This window comes from Dicentrarchus labrax, unplaced genomic scaffold (genome assembly GCF_905237075.1).
Source record: "Dicentrarchus labrax unplaced genomic scaffold, dlabrax2021, whole genome shotgun sequence".
Taxonomy (NCBI): Eukaryota; Metazoa; Chordata; class Actinopteri; family Moronidae; genus Dicentrarchus; species Dicentrarchus labrax.
In genome coordinates this window covers 34,197,842-34,215,926 of record NW_026136704.1, presented here as the reverse complement: position 1 = coordinate 34,215,926, position 18,085 = coordinate 34,197,842, and the positions used below count along the sequence as shown (strand labels likewise).

Below are 18,085 nucleotides of genomic sequence, written 5' to 3'. Positions count from 1 at the left end.
CATCCAGCAGTGACTGACAGAGGAATCACAACCAGTGGAGACGACTCTCAGTTTTTCCTTGCCCTTGTCTCCAAGGTCTTGCTCATGGTGGTACTGTTGGGTCTCTGTAAATAATGTTATAAAGAGTTCGGTCTAGACCTGCTCTATTTGAAAAGTGTCCTGAGATAACTTCTGTTATAAATTGGAGCTGTACAAATAAAACTGAATATAATTGAATGTAAAGCAGAGTTCACCTGTATTTATAGCTCATTGGTTTTACACTGTAAATATCTTTAATTAAACATTAAAAAGACAAAAAAATAATGGTGACGTCTTTCTTATCTCGTAGTTTTGACATTTTTAGGGCTAACGATTACTTTCATTGTCGATCATTTTCTCGATTAATCAATAAGTAGTTTGAAAAAATGAAAAAAGCTTTTTATATAAAAATTGAATATTGAAATAGTTGGCGATTCATTTGATAGTGAACTAATTGATTAACTGACAGCTATATATATTTACACTGTAAGAAAAATGATATTTTAACAGTAAACTGGCAGCTGTGGTTGAACTTTACTGTAATAAAACATATAACCTATTACAGTAAAATAATATTAATACTGTTTTATTCCATATTTTACTGTATAAATGCAACTTTACCATCAAAAGAAACAGTTTTGTATGAAAGCACCGTATGAACGCTGTATAAATACAGGTTTTGATATGAGATATGATGTGTTTACTGTTACAGAAACTGTATTTAACCTACACTCGGAAAAATGAATCATGGCATCGTTTATTTTTAAGTATTTGCATCTATTTGATTTTATTTAAATAATACAATGTTAAGAATTTATTTATTCAAATTCCTTAAAATCAACATAAATCTGTTAATTGCGAAACCAATGAAGCTGAATCAGTTAAAACGTATGAATATAGTTTAAATATGACGAGCTGTGGCTCAACAAAGATTCATTTAGTTAAAATGTATAAGATTGGTTTCCATTAGGTTCGCGTAAAGATTTCAGTACATCCATGCTCCACACTCCAGTAGGTGGCGGTAATGCAACTGGTTTGTCAACGGCCTTTGAAATTCCAGTTCAGAGTCACTCACTGGAGAAGAAGAAGGACTTTTTCCCGCCGTCTGCACCAATACATCCACGGTCTGCTCTGCTCACACCTTCGCTCAAGCTAGTTGCAACTACTTTATGCGTCTTGCACTGACTGTCAGTTACATGTGCATTTGTCTTAGTATAACCTGCCAGTTATCAGTGTTTGTACGTTATTAGTGCAATTCACATCATATCACACTAATATAAATATATCGACTATCAAATATAGCCTACATCATTGTAGACATTCCCGTGTAGTCTAGTAGCTTGCTAACTTCCACCTAGCCAGTGAGCTATTTTTGTTTAGCCAACACGGCTAAGTTTAGAAATTAAAATGACTCATTAGTTCATTTAAAATGAGCGACTGACTCTTGTGCTTAATGAGATATTCTCACAAGCATTGGGCAGTTAATTCTATTATCATATATTAGCCCTGCACCGCAGACTTCAGGTGACTCTCAGCCAAAGATGGCTCAAGGCAGCCACAGCGGACTTGACCGCCTGCTTCATGTTCAGACAGTGTTGCTCCACTCACTAGCGCAACACGTCCGGTTGAATGTTAACGGAGCCGGTGGTCAGTCGGTGGGAAGGTTGCATGGTGGAGTATGTTGTTTTTATTAATTTTGCACTAATGGATTAGAGCAGCCACACTGTTGTGTCATAACAAAGTCTTACTTTCAAGATATTAAAAACTACATGTGCAAATGATTCAGTGTTAATAAACGTTTGTTATTGATTGTGAAATTCATTGTGTGGTCACTGGCTCACAATTTTAGAGCGGGTTAACATAATCCATTTTGAATAATGTAAAACAAATATGGGCCACTGTGACTATAAAAACTATTAAAATACTACTATAAAAACTTTACATGATCAAAAACAGAAGCTGATGTAGTCAGTAAATGCATACAATGTTGGTCTAATGGAGGACTACTGTTACTAAAAACGTAAAAACTGATACTTTGTGATTTCATGAGCAAGGAAGGAGTTGTAGAATTGATTAAATGCATTTTGTTTCTAATTAGAACTTCTTGTCTTTTACAGGTACATAATTCTAAGAACCATCCTTTTACATCAAGTGTATGCCGGGGCAACCTCTTTGTTTTTGTAAGTATGGAGGCTACAAAGATATAGAAAATAGAAAACTCAACATATTACAGTGAAACTCATTTTGATGTTCAGATGAATCAATATAAAAAGCATCAAAATCCATAGCTGGGTTACATGACCCTTTGTCTAAAGGGTGTGCTGGCTGTGTTTAACCATCCAGCTGAAAGACAGTTGTTAACGACTCTACAACTAATACATTGTTTTTTGTCTTTGTTCACAGATATGTGAATGTGGCCATGTAAAGTGTGTAACATTTCATTATCTAGCAGGTATGAATTGTTTCTTTGTTTATTCTCCAGGACAGCGAGTGCGCAGAGGCCGAGTTGGGGATTGCACAGACAACAATTGGCATCTACGTCATTCGGGTGGATGGTGCTGATCCTGGAGACGAGATATATGCAGATGTTGGTGTCGTACTTGAAGGTGTGGAAGTTCTGCAAAACCTACCAAGTGTCACCCTTGGATGCGTGATGCTTTTCGGACTGATTTATACACTTAAGTTAAGCTACCCTAAGGACCTCAAGAGCACATTTGAAGTGTTCCAGAAAATCCTGATGGAACTGGACACGACCAAGCTTTCACCAAAAGTCCAAGCACTGAAAATGAAGATGTTCCAGTGATGGGCCTGATACCTGATATGCAGATGTTTCCCTCTGGAAAATGAATAGCAAAGCGACTGCAATTTTCAGTGCTTGTTTGAGTGTTTGCAAATTTTGCAATGTGTTTACAGTTCTTGGTTGTTATCGCTGCAGAATATCTCCATGCACTGGTAATTAAACACGTCAGTGGGGTGGTGCAAAGCCACTCAACCACTTAGCTTTAAGGCAGTGTCTTGGATTGATCAGGTAACGACTCAAATTTCAAAAAAGGAATGTCTGGGAATCCTTGAAATGTTGGTGTACTGTAAGCATACAGTGATCCTGCTTGATTTACCTGTCCTGAAGTTTCATACAGTTAAGCAGAGTTCTTGATGCAGTTTGTTATTGATGCAGAAAGGTCTGTTTCCAAATGTTTAACATTTAAAATGATAAAAGCAAATGTGCTTATGCTGATTCAGAGACCAAAAGTCCAAAAACTAAAAGTTAATATGTGACTGTGTAATTCACCTGATGCACTGATGTTGCCCTCTGGAGAATGCAGTGCAGCAAAGTGGTTGACTTGCTGCAAATTTCAGTACATGTGAGTTAGCCTTTCCCCACATTTTTGTACTTGTATATTCCTGCACTTTTATTTATCAAAATTTAATATGCATACTTCTGGATGTGCAAAGCCACCCAGACACTGAGCCTTAAATCAATTATTTGGATTGTCATGTAAACATATGTTAGGGATTCCTTGAAGTGATGGTGTACTGTAAGTATTACTGTTATTCAGGTTGATTTACCGGTCTACTCAAGTATTGCACACTTGTACAGTTGTTGAGGGAGTTTCTTGGTGTACTGTACTGTGAAATTGTTTTGCATCCCAGGAAGCTAGAAGCAGGTTCAGCCTTCCCTTGATTTAGTTTAAATGTTTGCATTTGTTGGGCTATTGTGTGGCAAAATAAGTAAAATGTCTCTGCCTAAATGTGCACAAATGAGTACATTTTATTTTTATGTTTTTGGTTTATTTTTGTTTGTATTTTTTGCATGCTGAAATGAGGGCATTTCCTTTTGGTAATTGTTTTTCTTCTTTTCAACACATGTGAATGAGCACTGGTTCTGTGTCCAAGTATGTCTTGCCAGCTCCTCTTTTATCACGCTGAATGGAGGTGGTGTAGTGTGATGTGTTCCTGCCTTGGAGTTTTTTCAGTGCCAGAACTTGCCACATGCCTTGAGAAGCTTAATAAATAAAATGTTAAACAAGCTGATCTGACTGTTTATAATATTGTTATTGTAGATATTACTGTAGGTACAGGCTGAATGAAAAAAAAAAAAAATATCTGGTTAAAAATGTAAAATGCATTGGGTTTATTATTTCAAGTATATAAACTTTATGCATTTCATTTAAATTGCATAAAGTGCATAAACCTTTTTCTAAGCATTTCAAATACACTGGAGTAATTCATATTGAATACATTCACTCATTCTTAAGTATTTGAAACAAATATGATTTATTAATGATGAATACATAAATCTGTCATTGTTTATTCAAAACACATTGAGTTTGTTAGTATTATTACATAAATCTCATTCTTAATTGTTTCATTAACATTTGAATGACAAATATGCAGCACATAAAGTTTATTGGCCTGTTTATGTTAAATCTAAGTAATTCAAATGGATGGAAATTTTATGTGCAATTGAAATACATAAATCTTATGAATTAGGCCTAAATATTTCTGTGAGTGTATTTAGAGTTTACAGTCTTTTCTTTTTTACAGTGATTGATCGCAGTGATCAATCGCAGTGATTCAGAGAGGGCTGGGATGTGTGTGCTGGCTGTGTGATGAAGCTGTTTCATATTCCCCCTCTAGAGCTCCTGTAAGTTTCACTTTCCAAAGTCAAACTTCTGTGCAGTGAGGGCGTTTCCTGACTGGCCTCCACTTTATTCTTATCTTATCTTCTTCAGAGGCTCCATTTTACAACTAGAGTGGAGAAAACTGACCTCATTAATACCACATACAGTTGTTTGTGTGTTGTATTAATGTTATATTTTAGTGTATCTGAGTGTTGCTGCACACTGGAGTCCACAGACAGTACACTGTGAGTGACTGGAGCTGAGACACATACTTCATACCACCGCTGCATAGGTCAGTGCCCCACTTGACCTCCGCAGTCATAAAAGTCTGGAAAGACCCCTGCTTCTGTGAGGAACACTAAATGTAAATTGTCTAATAGAACAAAAGTGACAAGAAAACACTGAATTTGTCAAAAAAATAAGCTTAAAAATGTTAAAATTGATTAAATAATACAGAATACAGACAGAGAATTTTATATAAAAGTTCCCTAACAGGAAATAATCTCTGGTTTTACACAAACTTCCTGCAGTTACTGAGTTCACTGTTTGGGTTCATTGGACAGTTTTAATATAATATAAAACATTTATAAAATATATTTGATATTAATATAATAGTAATATGTCACTGAGTCAGTTTATTAATGAGATATTGGGAACCACGGCGGTGTGCCTCGTGTTCATGTGTTTTGGCAATGCCCAGTAGTAATGTTGGAGCTCTATATTTAAATCTCAGTCTGATATCTTTGGACAGGAGGTGGAACCTGACCCGCTGCTGAGATCCTCCATAAACCCTAACAACCCTTCAGGCAGTAAATATTCTCTCAATAAGGAGACTATTATGTAAAATGTCCCCATGAAGCAGCTTTGTTCTGTTGGTTAATGTTTACACTGAAATGAGCCGGTACTCACCAACCCTTCGTCCACACGAGAACTTCTGACTGCACCTTTAAAAAAGAATGAGGGTTTGTGTTGTGTTCAGGGGTTTGTGTTGTGTTCAGGGGTTTGTGTTGTGTTCAGGTGTTTGTGTTGTGTTCAAGGGTTTGTGTTGTCTTCTGGGGTTTGTGTTGTGTTCAGGGGTTTGTGTTGTGTTTAAGGGTTTGTGTTGTGTTCAGGCACTGTTATACTGTTTATTTTATATAATTTATAAATGTATATTTTTTTTTTATAGTTTCTTAACTAAAATACTGATAAACAGACGTAATGAATGAATAAAATGTAAAAAGAAATATTAATGTTTATAAAAAAACTACTATTTTACACTAAGGCTATAACATTACTACAAATTAAAAGCCAGATTAAAACTATTAAAAGTCTTTTGATGGGTCTGATGATACTCTACTGTCATAGTTGGGGAATAAAATTAAATAAATAAAACATTTTATTGAGCTTAAATTAAAATACATAGGTTAAATAATACATAAATAATCAAAAATAATTAATAATTTTGATAAATTCTCTTTATTTATTATTATTATTATTTATTTAGTTCTAAGAGCCTTTTTATTTGTACATTTATTGATTATAAAATGCTTTAAGCACAATAAGAGAGACTCTCTCTGTCTGCTGATCCGCACTCTGATGTAAGGAAAGTGAAACTTAAGGAAACAGAAACAGACTCAGTATAAGAGCAGCTGCTGACTCCTCAGCAGGATCAGACTCAGGATGGGAGTTCAAGGTCTGGCTTCTTTGATCAAGAATCACCGGACCATCTACCGGGACGTCCGGTTCAGGAAGAGCCGGCTGGTGATCGACGGCTGCAACCTGATCTACCTGCTGTACTTCAACTCAGGTAGGAACAAAGTGCTGCTTGGCTCTTATCTGCATAAGACATTTTACTGTTAATACCATTGTGACCAGGAAGCCATTGTTTCCAAACCAAGAGCAGACAATGAGAGTAGCTCAACCTGCTTTACGTGACCTCCGCTGGCTGTCAAGGTGACGACCGCAAAGCCAAACCAGTGGCTTCAAAGCAGTTCTCCACAAACCGATGGGTGACGCCACAGGATCACAGTTGGTGCAAGAACATGTGTCATAATGTGTCTGAGTGCTGTTGTTCTCCATATATGGCCAAACCTACCAGCGTGGTTGGCTCAGTCACACTGTTGCCTCACAGCAAGAATTCAGATCCTGCGCTGACATTTTCTCCCCGTGTTCGTGTTGGTTTCCTCCAACTATAGTCAGTTCTCCTGTCAGTACACCAAGGTACTGACCTACAACTGTAGTCCCTGAGAACACATTTCAGTAAAGGAAAACTTAACTTACCTCAGTGACCAACTCAGATTCCCCCTGACGATGCATTAAAAATCCTTCAGGAGACCGAGTTGAAGAACAGGAGCCTCAGACAGTTTCCCCCAGACCTGGTCCAACCCAACCTCACCCGAACTCATCTGCTGGTTATAAACTATCTTATGCTCAGATATGGACGGTCCATCAGTCAGGTTCAGATCAGGCAGGCTGCTCCTCACTGCCCACATACAGCGCCCCTCCTCCGTGTTTAATTCCTTGTTACATTAGGTAAGTTGTTAGTAATGTGGTGCTCATTGTGTTTTTGATTGCTCAGGTCTGGACCAGAATCGCGGCGGGGATTACGCTGCGTTTGAGGACCTCATTGAGAAGTTCATCAAAGCCCTCAGAGATTGCGAGGTTACACCGTACGTGGTGCTGGATGGAGGCGCCGACTACACCGGCAAGAAGCTGGAAACTCTGACACTCAGAGCCAAGGGTCGGATTGCGAGAGCCCATCAAGCGGCGGTAGGAGACACAAAGGAGGATATCCTGCCACAGCTGGTGAAGCTGACGTTCAAACAGACGCTGGCCCGGCTGGAGGTCCCGGTGGCTCAGTGCTATGGAGAGGCCGACCAGGAGATTGCCGCCCTGGCCAAAGAGTGGCAGTGCCCGGTGCTTTCCAATGACAGTGACTTCTACATCTTTGACCTCCCGGCGGGGCTGCTGCCCATCTCTTATTTCCAGTGGGAGGCTGTGGTGCAGAGCGGCTCGCAGAGCTACATCCCCTGTAAGAACTACAACGCCTCCAGCTTCTGCATCGTCTTCAACATCCAGCGCCAGCTCCTGCCCACCTTCGCTGCCTTGGCTGGGAACGACTACGTGAAGCTGGAGAGGATGGACTCGCCCGTCCATTGGACTCAGTTCTGCCCGGCGAGCAGCGAGACGCCAACCTGCCTGGAGGGTCTGCTCTGCTGGCTGCGGGACTTCCACCAGACTCAGGAGGCTTTTGAGGCAGCGCTGGGGCTGATGGGAGAGCTGAGCACAAAGAGAAAAGCGGGGGTGCTGGAGGGCTTGTATCTGGGCATGGAGGAGTACAAGCTCCCTCCCAGCTCCCTGAAGAGGTTCTTCACCCACGGGACGCCACCTCCGCTCCCAGCAGCAGAACAAGTAATAAAACCCTTTACTTTACTGTTAGAAAGACCTCATGTTGGACTGTAGGAACTTATGATGGGCTTTTTGAAATGTTTTATGACATCCAGTGGACAAAATTATTAATCAACTGAAAAAATAAGTGATAATAAAAATAAAGTGTAGTCCCAGATTCTGGTGCATGTTAATGGTGCAAAGTCTTCATCTGAAAACAATCCAATATTTTCATGACTACATTGTTCACTTTCTGCAGGTGGCAGGTCTTGTCCCAGACTGGGCCCGGTTACCGCTGACGCAGGCCCGGCTGACTTCAGACGTCTTGGACGTGCTGCTGCTGCAGAAGATGGACCTCAGCTTTGCTGTGGACCACGGCAAAATGCCCAGCATTCACCTGACCTCCAGGCCGCTCCGCCAGGTGATGTACGGGCTGCTGCTGGGCAAAGGGAAGCAGCTTCAGGTGCAGGAGAGAGACAGAGACGGCCTCCAGCTGAAAGTCATCCCAGTCCAACCTGCCTTCAGAGGGATCACAGGACGGCTGTTACTCAGTTCACTGGATAAGGTGAAGCTTTCATTTAAACTGCCACAAGTGCATCTTTATATTTTGTGCAAATGACCCTCCTCCAATTCAAAGCACAGCACTTTATTTTAGGGTCACATTACATTTTCCTTTCATAAATGGCACTATATGAGCAGATAACTTTCACTACGCAACCATCAAAGTTAGATGTGCAACAGCTAGTGTCTCCTTCCACCCCCTCCTCTGCTGTGTAATTTACTCTTCAGCTAAAGACGGCACACACAAACACACATAAGTGATCACTTACAAACTAAACACGACATAAACACTGAATTGTGTTTAATGTTTCCTGTTATTATTCAACCCTCACTCTTCCTGTATGTTGGCCCCAGGCGGAGCCCTCTCAGCGTCTGCAGGTGTTACTGGAGGCTCTGGGGGCGACCGAGGCCTCTCTGAGCCGTCTGCCGCCTCAGCTGCGCCTCCCGGTGGCCGTCACCTGCTACTGGCTGCAGAGAGCTCAGCCTCATCCAGATGTGAGTCTGTTGAAGGCGCTGCTGCTGGGAATAAGTAACGGAGAGGGCCTGAGACAAAGAGCAGGTATCAGTCACAAACATTAGGTACAATATCTGGGTTTCCAACTGACTGCTGATTGACTGATCAGTTACACATTCACACTGTATGTGTTATCTGTTGCAGCTTTGATTCAGAGTGAACACTGTAAACAGAAGCTGGATGTGAGGGTGGTCCACGCCTTCAACCAGTGGCAGGCCTGCCTCAAGGACAGCCTCCACCTGAACCAGCTGCTGGGCTTCCCGTTACCTGAACCACAGATCGCACGGTGGGTGAAAGACTGCTGGAGCTAGCTGAAATCACAACAACACGCTATCACAGTAACGGAGGAATTATTCAGATCTGAAGTGAAAGTATTTATACTGCACTGTAAAAATCTAATCAAAATTAAAAATGTTACTTAAAGCAACAAGGAACTTTCATTTTGTGGTCATTCTGGCGGCCCCTGTGGACAAAAGCGGTAGTGTCTCTACCACCTCGACCACACAGCCAGCCGGACAACCCCAGCTTAGCTTAGCTACAGTTAGCTAGTTGGATGCCCCTGCTAGTAGAGCAACCGAGCCAACCAACACATCTACTGAGATAATGTTTTGCTAGCGACAACATTAGCCAGCCACGCTGAATAACATTATCTGGCGCGGGCTAACAGCACAATCAGACAATATGTTCCACAAGCTCTGCTGTAATGTTTGACTTTGGACATTGTGTTGGTTTTGGTGGGTGTTGGTCGTTTGTAGACGTAAGGGTTAGGGTTTTAAATATTACATTTTATAAAGAAACATCATCTTTTAATGTCTCTTCATCCATATACATTTCTGTGGATTTCTGTTTCACTCCTTCTGTTTTTCTCCATCTCGTCCTTGATGTTGTCCAGGTTGTATGAGGGGACGTTGGTCCACCATCTGGTCCACTGCATGAGGACAAGAAAATTAAAGCACTTACTGAAATATAATCACTCAAGTATGAAACAGTACAAAACCATGCTGGCTGTCATCCACCAGTTTCGCGCTCGAGAGGCGCCGACGCCGTCCAAGACCCAGGAGAGGTCGACGGCTCGACAGCGGCAGTCGCTGTACGACCTGACCGTGAACCTGCAGCAGCTGTACGGAGTCAGCGACGAGGAGGTTGCGACTGAAGTCAGAAGTGCAGTCAAAGCACTGGAGGATATACATCTGGAGGATTTGGTGTTGTTGAGAACTCGATACAAAGCTAAAGAGAGAAACAACCGGAGCAAAAACCCTGAACTGGCCCGCAAAGAGGAGTGCAGGGGCGTGGACCTCCTCTGATCTCAGCCCACAAGCTCAGCGTCCGATCTACTTCAGTCCTGGTTCAGAAGCAAACTGGTGGTGCTGTTGAAAAATAATTTGTAATTAATCATGATTTCATTAGACACATACATGGACTTATCCCTTTAAAGCTGCATTCATTATTTATTTAGGGGCAGTTAAACAAGCTTTGAATACAATCACAGTTAGTGTCAAATTATTGGACTTAAATAAACGTGTGAAATAAACTTGATATTAATTATAACATTATTGTTAGTATTATATTAATCAAATAGACAGTACAGACCTCTGCCCTGTATCTACAGTGCTCACATTTGCCCTGTATCTTCAGCACTGACTTCTGCCCTGTATCTACAGCATTGACCTCTGCCCTGTATCCGAGTGCCCCATAAAGCCATTTAAGCTAAGATTGCCCTTAACTTTCCCTGTAAGTAGTTTTTACTGTACAGATTGAATTGTGGTATTGCTACTTTTATGTATGTGAGTAAAGTATCTGAATATTTTGAATATTTTCCACCACTGCTGAATTTGGACGGAGAAACACTGAGCGTATATCAGGGTTTTTGCCTTAAAACACATTTAAAACCTTTCATGCTTCATTTGTGCACAAAAACATTGTTCAATAAGGGAAAAATAGTTTTAAAATGTCTGATTTATTGTTTATTCTCTGCTTGTTGAAGAGTGCTTACATTTTCTTTCCTCCGTTGATCTGATGAGTTCAGTGTATTAAGATTTTTTCAGTCTTTTATAAAATGTTTTAATTCTTGCTGATTGAATTTGTTTTACTTCTCCGGTACTGAGAGTTGAATGTTTTAACTGGGAAAACACAAATGTCACAACATGAGGAAAACTATTTTCTGCACTTTGTAAGATTGTTTTGAAGTTTATTATTATTTAATTATCATGTTTTTGTAATTGAGGATGTGAATAAACTCTGCTACTCAAACTGCCCCTGTGAATATATACAGATGGAAATATGAATATAGGTACTGTTTATTAGTCAGTTTGACCCACATCTTTCTAATAGTTCTAAATGTTTAATTTCACTCAGATGTTCCTGAATGCTAATGACAAACTCAACTACTATATAACAACCATCATATATGCATTTTTACTACTTTAAGCCACATTTCCAGAGGCTTTGAAATATAATATGTAAGATGATGATTTAATTAGACACATACATGATTTAATTCCTTTAAACTTGCATTAATTATGTTTTGGCCACTTGGGTGCAGCAAAACAAGATGTAAAAACATTTGACACATCATCTCTTTATAAAGTTTTTAGCTATTTGTTAACTTATATGAACCCAGGATGAATGAAAGTCTGATATTAACTCTATTTCATCTAGTTTTTATCTCCACCAACTCCTTGAAAATATAGGTGCGGTTGTGTAAAAGCATTTAGGTTGAGAATGTTACATAAAATCATACAATAAGCATTTCCTTACAGATGCTGTCAATTTATAAAAGATGGACATTGTGACAGCTCCCCAAAAGTGACGCCATAACATATTGATCGCCCCCTGGTGGCTGGTTGCAGTACAGGTCAATTAGTGGTAAAGGTTATTAAAACAGATGTAGAGTTTACTGCCTGTAGTACAAAGTACTTTAACTACATGAAGCTGTAAATACTTCTGTACTTTTACTGTTCAGACTAAACTGTTTGTTGGACTAATTCTGTTTTATAGTAAATTTCCTTTAAGATCAAACTTATATTTTTATCCAAAAGCATTATGGGAAGTTTTTTTATTTTTGATATTGTGCTTCTTTGTAAAATGGTTTAACCACAATCACAGAGTGTCCATATAAAACTTGTTTCCTACCTCTGTGTGTCCTCCTCCCCTTTCTGATTGTGGCCTGTATTTCTTTATAGTCATATTTTCCATTTTCTTAAGGAGAATGAAATCCTGCAGCAGTCTGGTGATGACCTGCTAGGATACAAATTTTTAACACGGTGATGTCAGAAAAGTGAAACTTAAGGAAACAGAAACAGACTCAGTATAAGAGCAGCTGCTGACTCCTCAGCAGGATCAGACTCAGGATGGGAGTTCAAGGTCTGGCCACTTTGATCAAGAATCACCGGACCATCTACCGGGACGTCCGGTTCAGGAAGAGCCGGCTGGTGATCGACGGCTGCAACCTGATCCACCTGCTGTACTTCAACTCAGGTAGGAACAAAGTGCTGCTTGGCTCTTATCTGCAGTTAGAACTGATTTTATACACATTTTAATATTATTTTTTGTTTATCAGATGCTTTTTATAGCTATAACTCTCTTATCTGGATGAAGTCGGTGCAATAAACATTCATTTTAAGTTTTTATGAGCCTGTGAACAATGGTGAAGAAATATTAATAACTTTATTTATATAAGTAAAAGCAGCAATAGATTTATGCAAAAACACCAGTTTATGTTATATACACAGCAGAGAGGTTTATGTATAAATATAAAATTGGGTTATTAAAAGCGACTTGGGTGTATGTGAAGGAAAAAAATCCATCCAAACAAGTTAAACAACTTCTTGGTTTGCCCCATGACTTGAATATGCTGTAAACACAACGCCCTTAACACAGCTCATACTAACCGCACACCTGTTTGTGTCCACTACCTGCTCTCTCTTCCTCCACCTGCAGGCTGGAATACCTGATACCAACCTAACCAAGATGACACTGATACAAAAACAATACTAAACTTACTTTTGCACAATTAATCCTGTTACACAATTAGGTTTAGACATCCCATGAAGCATCAAAATATGAGCAGCTTTGTAACAAATACATTATATATAATTAGTCTCAGTCTTTGCCCACATACAGCACCCCTCCTCTGTGTTTAATTCCTTGTTACATTAGGTAAGTTGTTAGTAATGTGGGGTTCATTGTGTTTTTGATTGCTCAGGTCTGGACCAGAATCATGGCGGGCAATACGTTGCGTTTGAGGACCTCATTGAGATGTTCATCAAAGCCCTCAGACACTGCGGTATTACACCGTACGTGGTGCTGGATGGAGGCGCCGACTTAACCGGCAAGAAGGTCGAAACTTCAACGCTCAGAGCCAAGGATAAAGTGAAGAGAGCCCATCGAGCGGCGGTGGGAGACATGAAGCAGAATATCCTGCCACAGCTGGCCGAGCTGACGTTCAAACAGACGTTGGCCCGGCTGGAGGTCCCGGTGGCTCAGTGCTATGGAGAGGCCGACCAGGAGATTGCCGCCCTGGCAAATGAGTGGCAGTGCCCGGTGCTTTCCAATGACAGTGACTTCTACATCTTTGACCTCCCGGCGGGGCTGCTGCCCATCTCTTATTTCCAGTGGGAGGCTGTGGTGCAGAGCGGCTCGCAGAGCTACATCCCCTGTAAGAACTACAACGCCTCCAGCTTCTGCATCGTCTTCAACATCCAGCGCCAGCTCCTGCCCACCTTCGCTGCCTTGGCTGGGAACGACTACGTGAAACTGGAGAGGATGGACTCGCCCGTACGTTGGACTCAGTTCTGTCCGACAAGCAGCTGGACACCAAGCCGCCTGGAGGGTCTGCTCTGCTGGCTGCGGGACTTCCACCAGCCTCAGGAGGCCTTTGAGGCAGCGCTGGGGCTGATGGGAGAACTGAACATGAAGAAAAAGGCGGAGGTGCTGAAGGGCTTGTATCTGGGCATGGAGGAGTACAAGCTCCCTCCCAGCTCCCTGAAGAGGTTCTTCATCCACGGGACGCCACCTCCGCTCCCAGCAGCAGAAGAAGTAATAAAACCCTTTACTTTACTGTTAGAAAGACCTCATGTTGGACTGTAGGAACTTGTGATGGGCGTTGGGGTTAACCCGCACTGACCTGAGCCTCCTGCTTGTTGATGCACCTTTAGTGGATTTGTTCATTTGTGTTATTGGTAAACTCTTAATTTGAAAACAAACCAGTAATTACAGCTATAAGATAAATGTTAAGTATATTCATGAATACATTTTTTATTTTCTGCAGGTGGCAGGTCTTGTCCCAGACTGGACCCGGTTACCGCTGACGCAGGCTCGGCTGACTTCAGACATCCTCGACGTGCTGCAGCTGCACGGCATAAGCCTTGCCTTCACCGTGGGCGACGCCGACATGCCTAGCATGCACCTGACCTCCAGGCCGATCCGCCAGGTGATGTACGGGCTGCTGCTGGGCAAAGGGAAGCAGCATCAGGTGACAGAGTGTGACAGAGACGGCCTCCAGCTGACAGCGACTCTAGTCCAACCTGCCTTCACGGGGGTTTCTCAACAGCTGAGACTCAGTTCACTGGATCAGGTAATACACATGGGCCCCAAAAGTCTATTCCCCCTCAAACTTTTATTGTGAAAGAAGTGTCTATAAAAAGGTGAATAAATTCTGTAGTGCAACATAACCTTGAGAACTTGATTAGTTTGGTCCGATTACACCTGGGAAATCTAGAAGACACACACAAATTTTAATTCAATACAAAACAACTACAAGTGTCAGGATTGGTCAGGGGGACTGATCTTATATATTGACGACATAGACACTGAATTGTGTTTAATGTCTCCTGTTTTTATTCCACCCTCACTCTTCCTGTATATTGGCCCCAGGCGGAGCCCTCTCAGCGTCTGCAGGTGTTACTGGAGGCTCTGGGGGCGACCGAGGCCTCTCTGAGCCGCCTGCCGCCTCAGCTGCGCCTCCCGGTGGCCGTCACCTGCTACTGGCTGCAGAGAGCTCAGCCTCATCCAGATGAGAGTCTGCTGAAGGCGCTGCTGCTGGGAATAAGTAACGGAGAGGGCCTGAGACAAAGAGCAGGTATCAGTCACAAACATTAGGTACAATATCTGGGTTTCCAACTGACTGCTGATTGACTGATCAGTTAGTCAATTACACGTTCACCCTGTATGTGTTATCTGTTGCAGCTTTGCAGATTCAGAATGAACACTGTAAACAGAAGCTGGATGTGAGGGTGGTCCACGCCTTCAACCAGTGGCAGGCCTGCCTCAAGGACAGCCTCCACCTGAACCAGCTGCTGGGCTTCCCGTTACCTGAACCACAGATCGCACGGTGAGTGAAAGACTGTGCTGGAACTACATTTTACTAGATTTGTTACTGAAGAGGATTTATTGGCAGCAACAGAATATAATATTAATAACTCTGTTTTCTAGCTGATGTTAAATCTTCATCATGTTCAGGTTGTATGAGGGGACGGTGGTCCACCATCTGGTCTACTGGATGAGGACTGGTGGAAAACTGAAGTACTTTTTGAAGAGTGATTGCTCAAGTGTGAAACAGTACCAGGCCATGCTGGCCGTCGTGCACCAGCTTCCCACTCAGGAGGTGTCGACGCCGTCAGAGATCCAGAAGACAGCGGCGTCTTCACAGCGGCAGCCTCTGAACGACCTGACGGCAAACCTGCAGCAGCTGTACGGAGACGAGGACGAGGAGGCTGCGACTGAAGTCAGAAGTGCAGTCAAAGCACTGGAGGATATACATCTGGATGATTTTGTGTCGGTGAGAACTCGATACAAAGCTAAAGAGAGAAACAACCGGAGCAAAAACCCAGAACTGGCCCGCAAAGAGGAGTGCAGGGGCCTGGACTTCCTCTGATCTCAGCCTAATAATAATTTATAATTCATCATGATTTCATTAGACACGAGTTAATCCCTTTAAAGCTGCATTAATACAATTCTGGCCTCTTAGGGGCAGTAAAACAATCTGACATGTTATCTCCTTATACAGTTTTTAGCTGTTTGCTAACACATTTTACAAACTTCTGATGAATAGTCCAATATTCACTCTCCTAGGACCTGCAGCTCTTTAGCTGCTAAATGCTCCACCGCGTTTGTGTCGTCACTCCAGAACAAAGACCAAGTGTGTAGTGGTTTCTCTTTCTCTGAGTTTTTCTTTTTTAATAGTAGTAATATTTAGAAGAGAGTTGAAATGTTGTGTATTTCTGTTTGTATGGGTTTCTAAGCATTTTAAGTTGATCTATCGTGCATTATTTCATTTAAGGAATTTAAGGTGTTTTCAGGTTGTATGCAGAGTCTTAAAAAGTCTCTACATATATTTATGAATATATATTGTAATTATATATAATATTTATCCATTTAATTGATTTGTGTAACATGACAATGGCTGAATTCATGTTGATTGAAGACTGTGGAGCTTAAATCAGGGTTTTATCCTTCAAAACGTCGTTTAATCTCATGTAGTCAAAGTTTTACAGAAACTTTTTGTGCTTCATTCTGTACAAAAACATCAGATGAATAAGTGAAATTCAGTTTTAAAATGTAGATTTCTTTCTGTTCTGTTTATGGAGGAAAGATTTTTTAAAAATCCATCTTTTGTAAATTCTTGAACTTTCTTGATGAATTTCTCTGTAACTGATGAATGTTTTAACATGAAGAACATTTGTAAAATTCTTATTTTTTCAATGTCAGATTTAATTCCTAAATGTATTTGCAGTCAGGGAGGGAGGAGTCAAGGAATATAAAATAAGGAAATGTTAAAACTATAAAATCTGCTTTATGGTGTAAAATTATAGTTTTAATAAACTTTGATATAAACTTTTGAAACTGCCTCTGTGAGCGTGTGTGTGTGCAAATAAAAACAAAGTCAGCTTCTTTAAAAGATTTATAAAATTTTAATATACATTTTATTCTCATCCACACACACACACACACACACACACACACACACACACACACACACACACACACACACACACACACCATAAATAAAACAGAAGATAGAGACAGTGAGTCAGTGGTGCGACTGGTGTTCAGGTTCCTGTTTTACTCGTCAGGTTTGATTTTCACTCTTCAGACGGTAAAAACAGCCGAGACGTCGGAGAAAGAAGCTTCAAAAACAGGAATTTCACAAAGTTCTGCAGTCTGTCATCGTTTATTAACAATAAAGTTTATTTTCTGCCCCACAGACTGTATTTCCACTTTATAAAAGATGTCTGTAATATGTCGTCTGATTCTGAAATGTGGAACTGGTTGTTTTTGTTCTGGTGCCTAAATGGCCTAAAGTATGTGGACACAACGTCTCTGTGTTTTTAATAATATTCAGGATCTGGTTTCAGGCTTTTTGTTCCAATAAAAAAGGAAATTAAACAGTTTCAGACAACAACTGTTCATTATGTTGATTTACGACTTAACTGAAATTGGGCTGCTGCTAAAACTTATATTTTCTGGATTAATCGATTATTGTTTTATCTAAATTCAGCCAGAAAACTGTGAAAAATGCTAATTATGATTTCCCGCGGACCAAAACAGTCAACCCCCCCCCCCCCAAACATATTCAGTTACAATAAAATAAAACTATTAAAAAGTTTAAGAGAAACAGAAATTGGACAATTTTGATTTTGAATTAATTAATCGACTGTAAAAACATTTCTGGCTGTTTGGTTTCATTGTTTTTTATTTCCAATTATTTAACTGAACTTTCAACATTTAGCTACAAACATTAAATATTTTTCAGATTTGATGATCAGATTTGCTGCTGTTTAGTTTTCTATTGATCAACTTATAGATTTATCGACTTCTTTGTTTTCTGTCTCATTTGAACTCGAACCTGTTTGGACTCGTTCTGGACTCGCCCGGTTCTCTTCTGTTTCCAAGTGCGAGGGAGAAACTACGTTGTCTATCCTCCTAAATGTTACAAACTGGAGCTTTAAGATGCTGGAACTGCAGTTGAAATAGTTTCTGATTAATGTTCTGTTGATCTCCT

At 40.8% G+C, this 18,085-nt stretch overlaps 3 protein-coding genes across 8 annotated transcripts in view; all 3 read left to right on the top strand.

Moving 5' to 3' along the window:
• The window catches only part of LOC127362935 (protein NLRC3), a 21,716-nt gene extending 17,670 nt beyond the window's left edge, over nt 1-4,046 (top strand). For 5 of the 6 annotated variants that reach the window (XM_051399311.1, XM_051399313.1, XM_051399314.1 and 2 more), the window contains 2 exons: nt 1-2,198; nt 2,501-4,046. The exon at nt 1-2,198 is cut by the window's left edge and continues 149 nt beyond it. The gene's annotated coding sequence lies outside the window, so the exon portion shown is untranslated. The remainder of the gene's footprint in view (nt 2,199-2,500) is intronic. The other variant, XM_051399309.1, reaches the window with a different exon arrangement.
• Nucleotides 4,047-6,266: 2,220 nt separating this feature from the next.
• On the top strand, nt 6,267-11,334 carry LOC127362944 (protein asteroid homolog 1). Its single transcript, XM_051399341.1, has 6 exons — nt 6,267-6,429; nt 7,201-8,033; nt 8,269-8,574; nt 8,925-9,129; nt 9,229-9,370; nt 9,977-11,334. Exons 1-6 carry the CDS (start codon nt 6,303-6,305, stop codon nt 10,386-10,388), a joined length of 2,025 nt encoding a protein of 674 aa, XP_051255301.1. The 5' UTR covers nt 6,267-6,302; the 3' UTR covers nt 10,389-11,334.
• Nucleotides 11,335-12,385: 1,051 nt separating this feature from the next.
• On the top strand, nt 12,386-16,926 carry LOC127362943 (protein asteroid homolog 1). The gene is made up of 6 exons (XM_051399340.1): nt 12,386-12,561; nt 13,289-14,121; nt 14,354-14,659; nt 14,959-15,163; nt 15,271-15,415; nt 15,544-16,926. The coding sequence occupies exons 1-6, from the start codon at nt 12,435-12,437 to the stop codon at nt 15,956-15,958; spliced, it is 2,031 nt and encodes a 676-aa protein (XP_051255300.1). The 5' UTR covers nt 12,386-12,434; the 3' UTR covers nt 15,959-16,926.
• Nucleotides 16,927-18,085: the final 1,159 nt, after the last annotated feature.

What these genes read in the sequence shown, in the direction of transcription:
- LOC127362944 (XM_051399341.1), top strand. Translation starts at nt 6,303, where the DNA reads ATGGGAGTTCAAGGTCTGGCTTCTTTGATCAAGAATCACCGGACCATC. An exon ending in CGCTCCCAGCAGCAGAACAA is followed by an intron (nt 8,034 to 8,268) that starts GTAATAAAACCC and finishes CACTTTCTGCAG; the next exon opens with GTGGCAGGTCTTGTCCCAGA. An exon ending in TACTCAGTTCACTGGATAAG is followed by an intron (nt 8,575 to 8,924) that starts GTGAAGCTTTCA and finishes TGTTGGCCCCAG; the next exon opens with GCGGAGCCCTCTCAGCGTCT.
- LOC127362943 (XM_051399340.1), top strand. Translation starts at nt 12,435, where the DNA reads ATGGGAGTTCAAGGTCTGGCCACTTTGATCAAGAATCACCGGACCATC. An exon ending in GACTCAGTTCACTGGATCAG is followed by an intron (nt 14,660 to 14,958) that starts GTAATACACATG and finishes TATTGGCCCCAG; the next exon opens with GCGGAGCCCTCTCAGCGTCT. An exon ending in GGGCCTGAGACAAAGAGCAG is followed by an intron (nt 15,164 to 15,270) that starts GTATCAGTCACA and finishes TATCTGTTGCAG; the next exon opens with CTTTGCAGATTCAGAATGAA.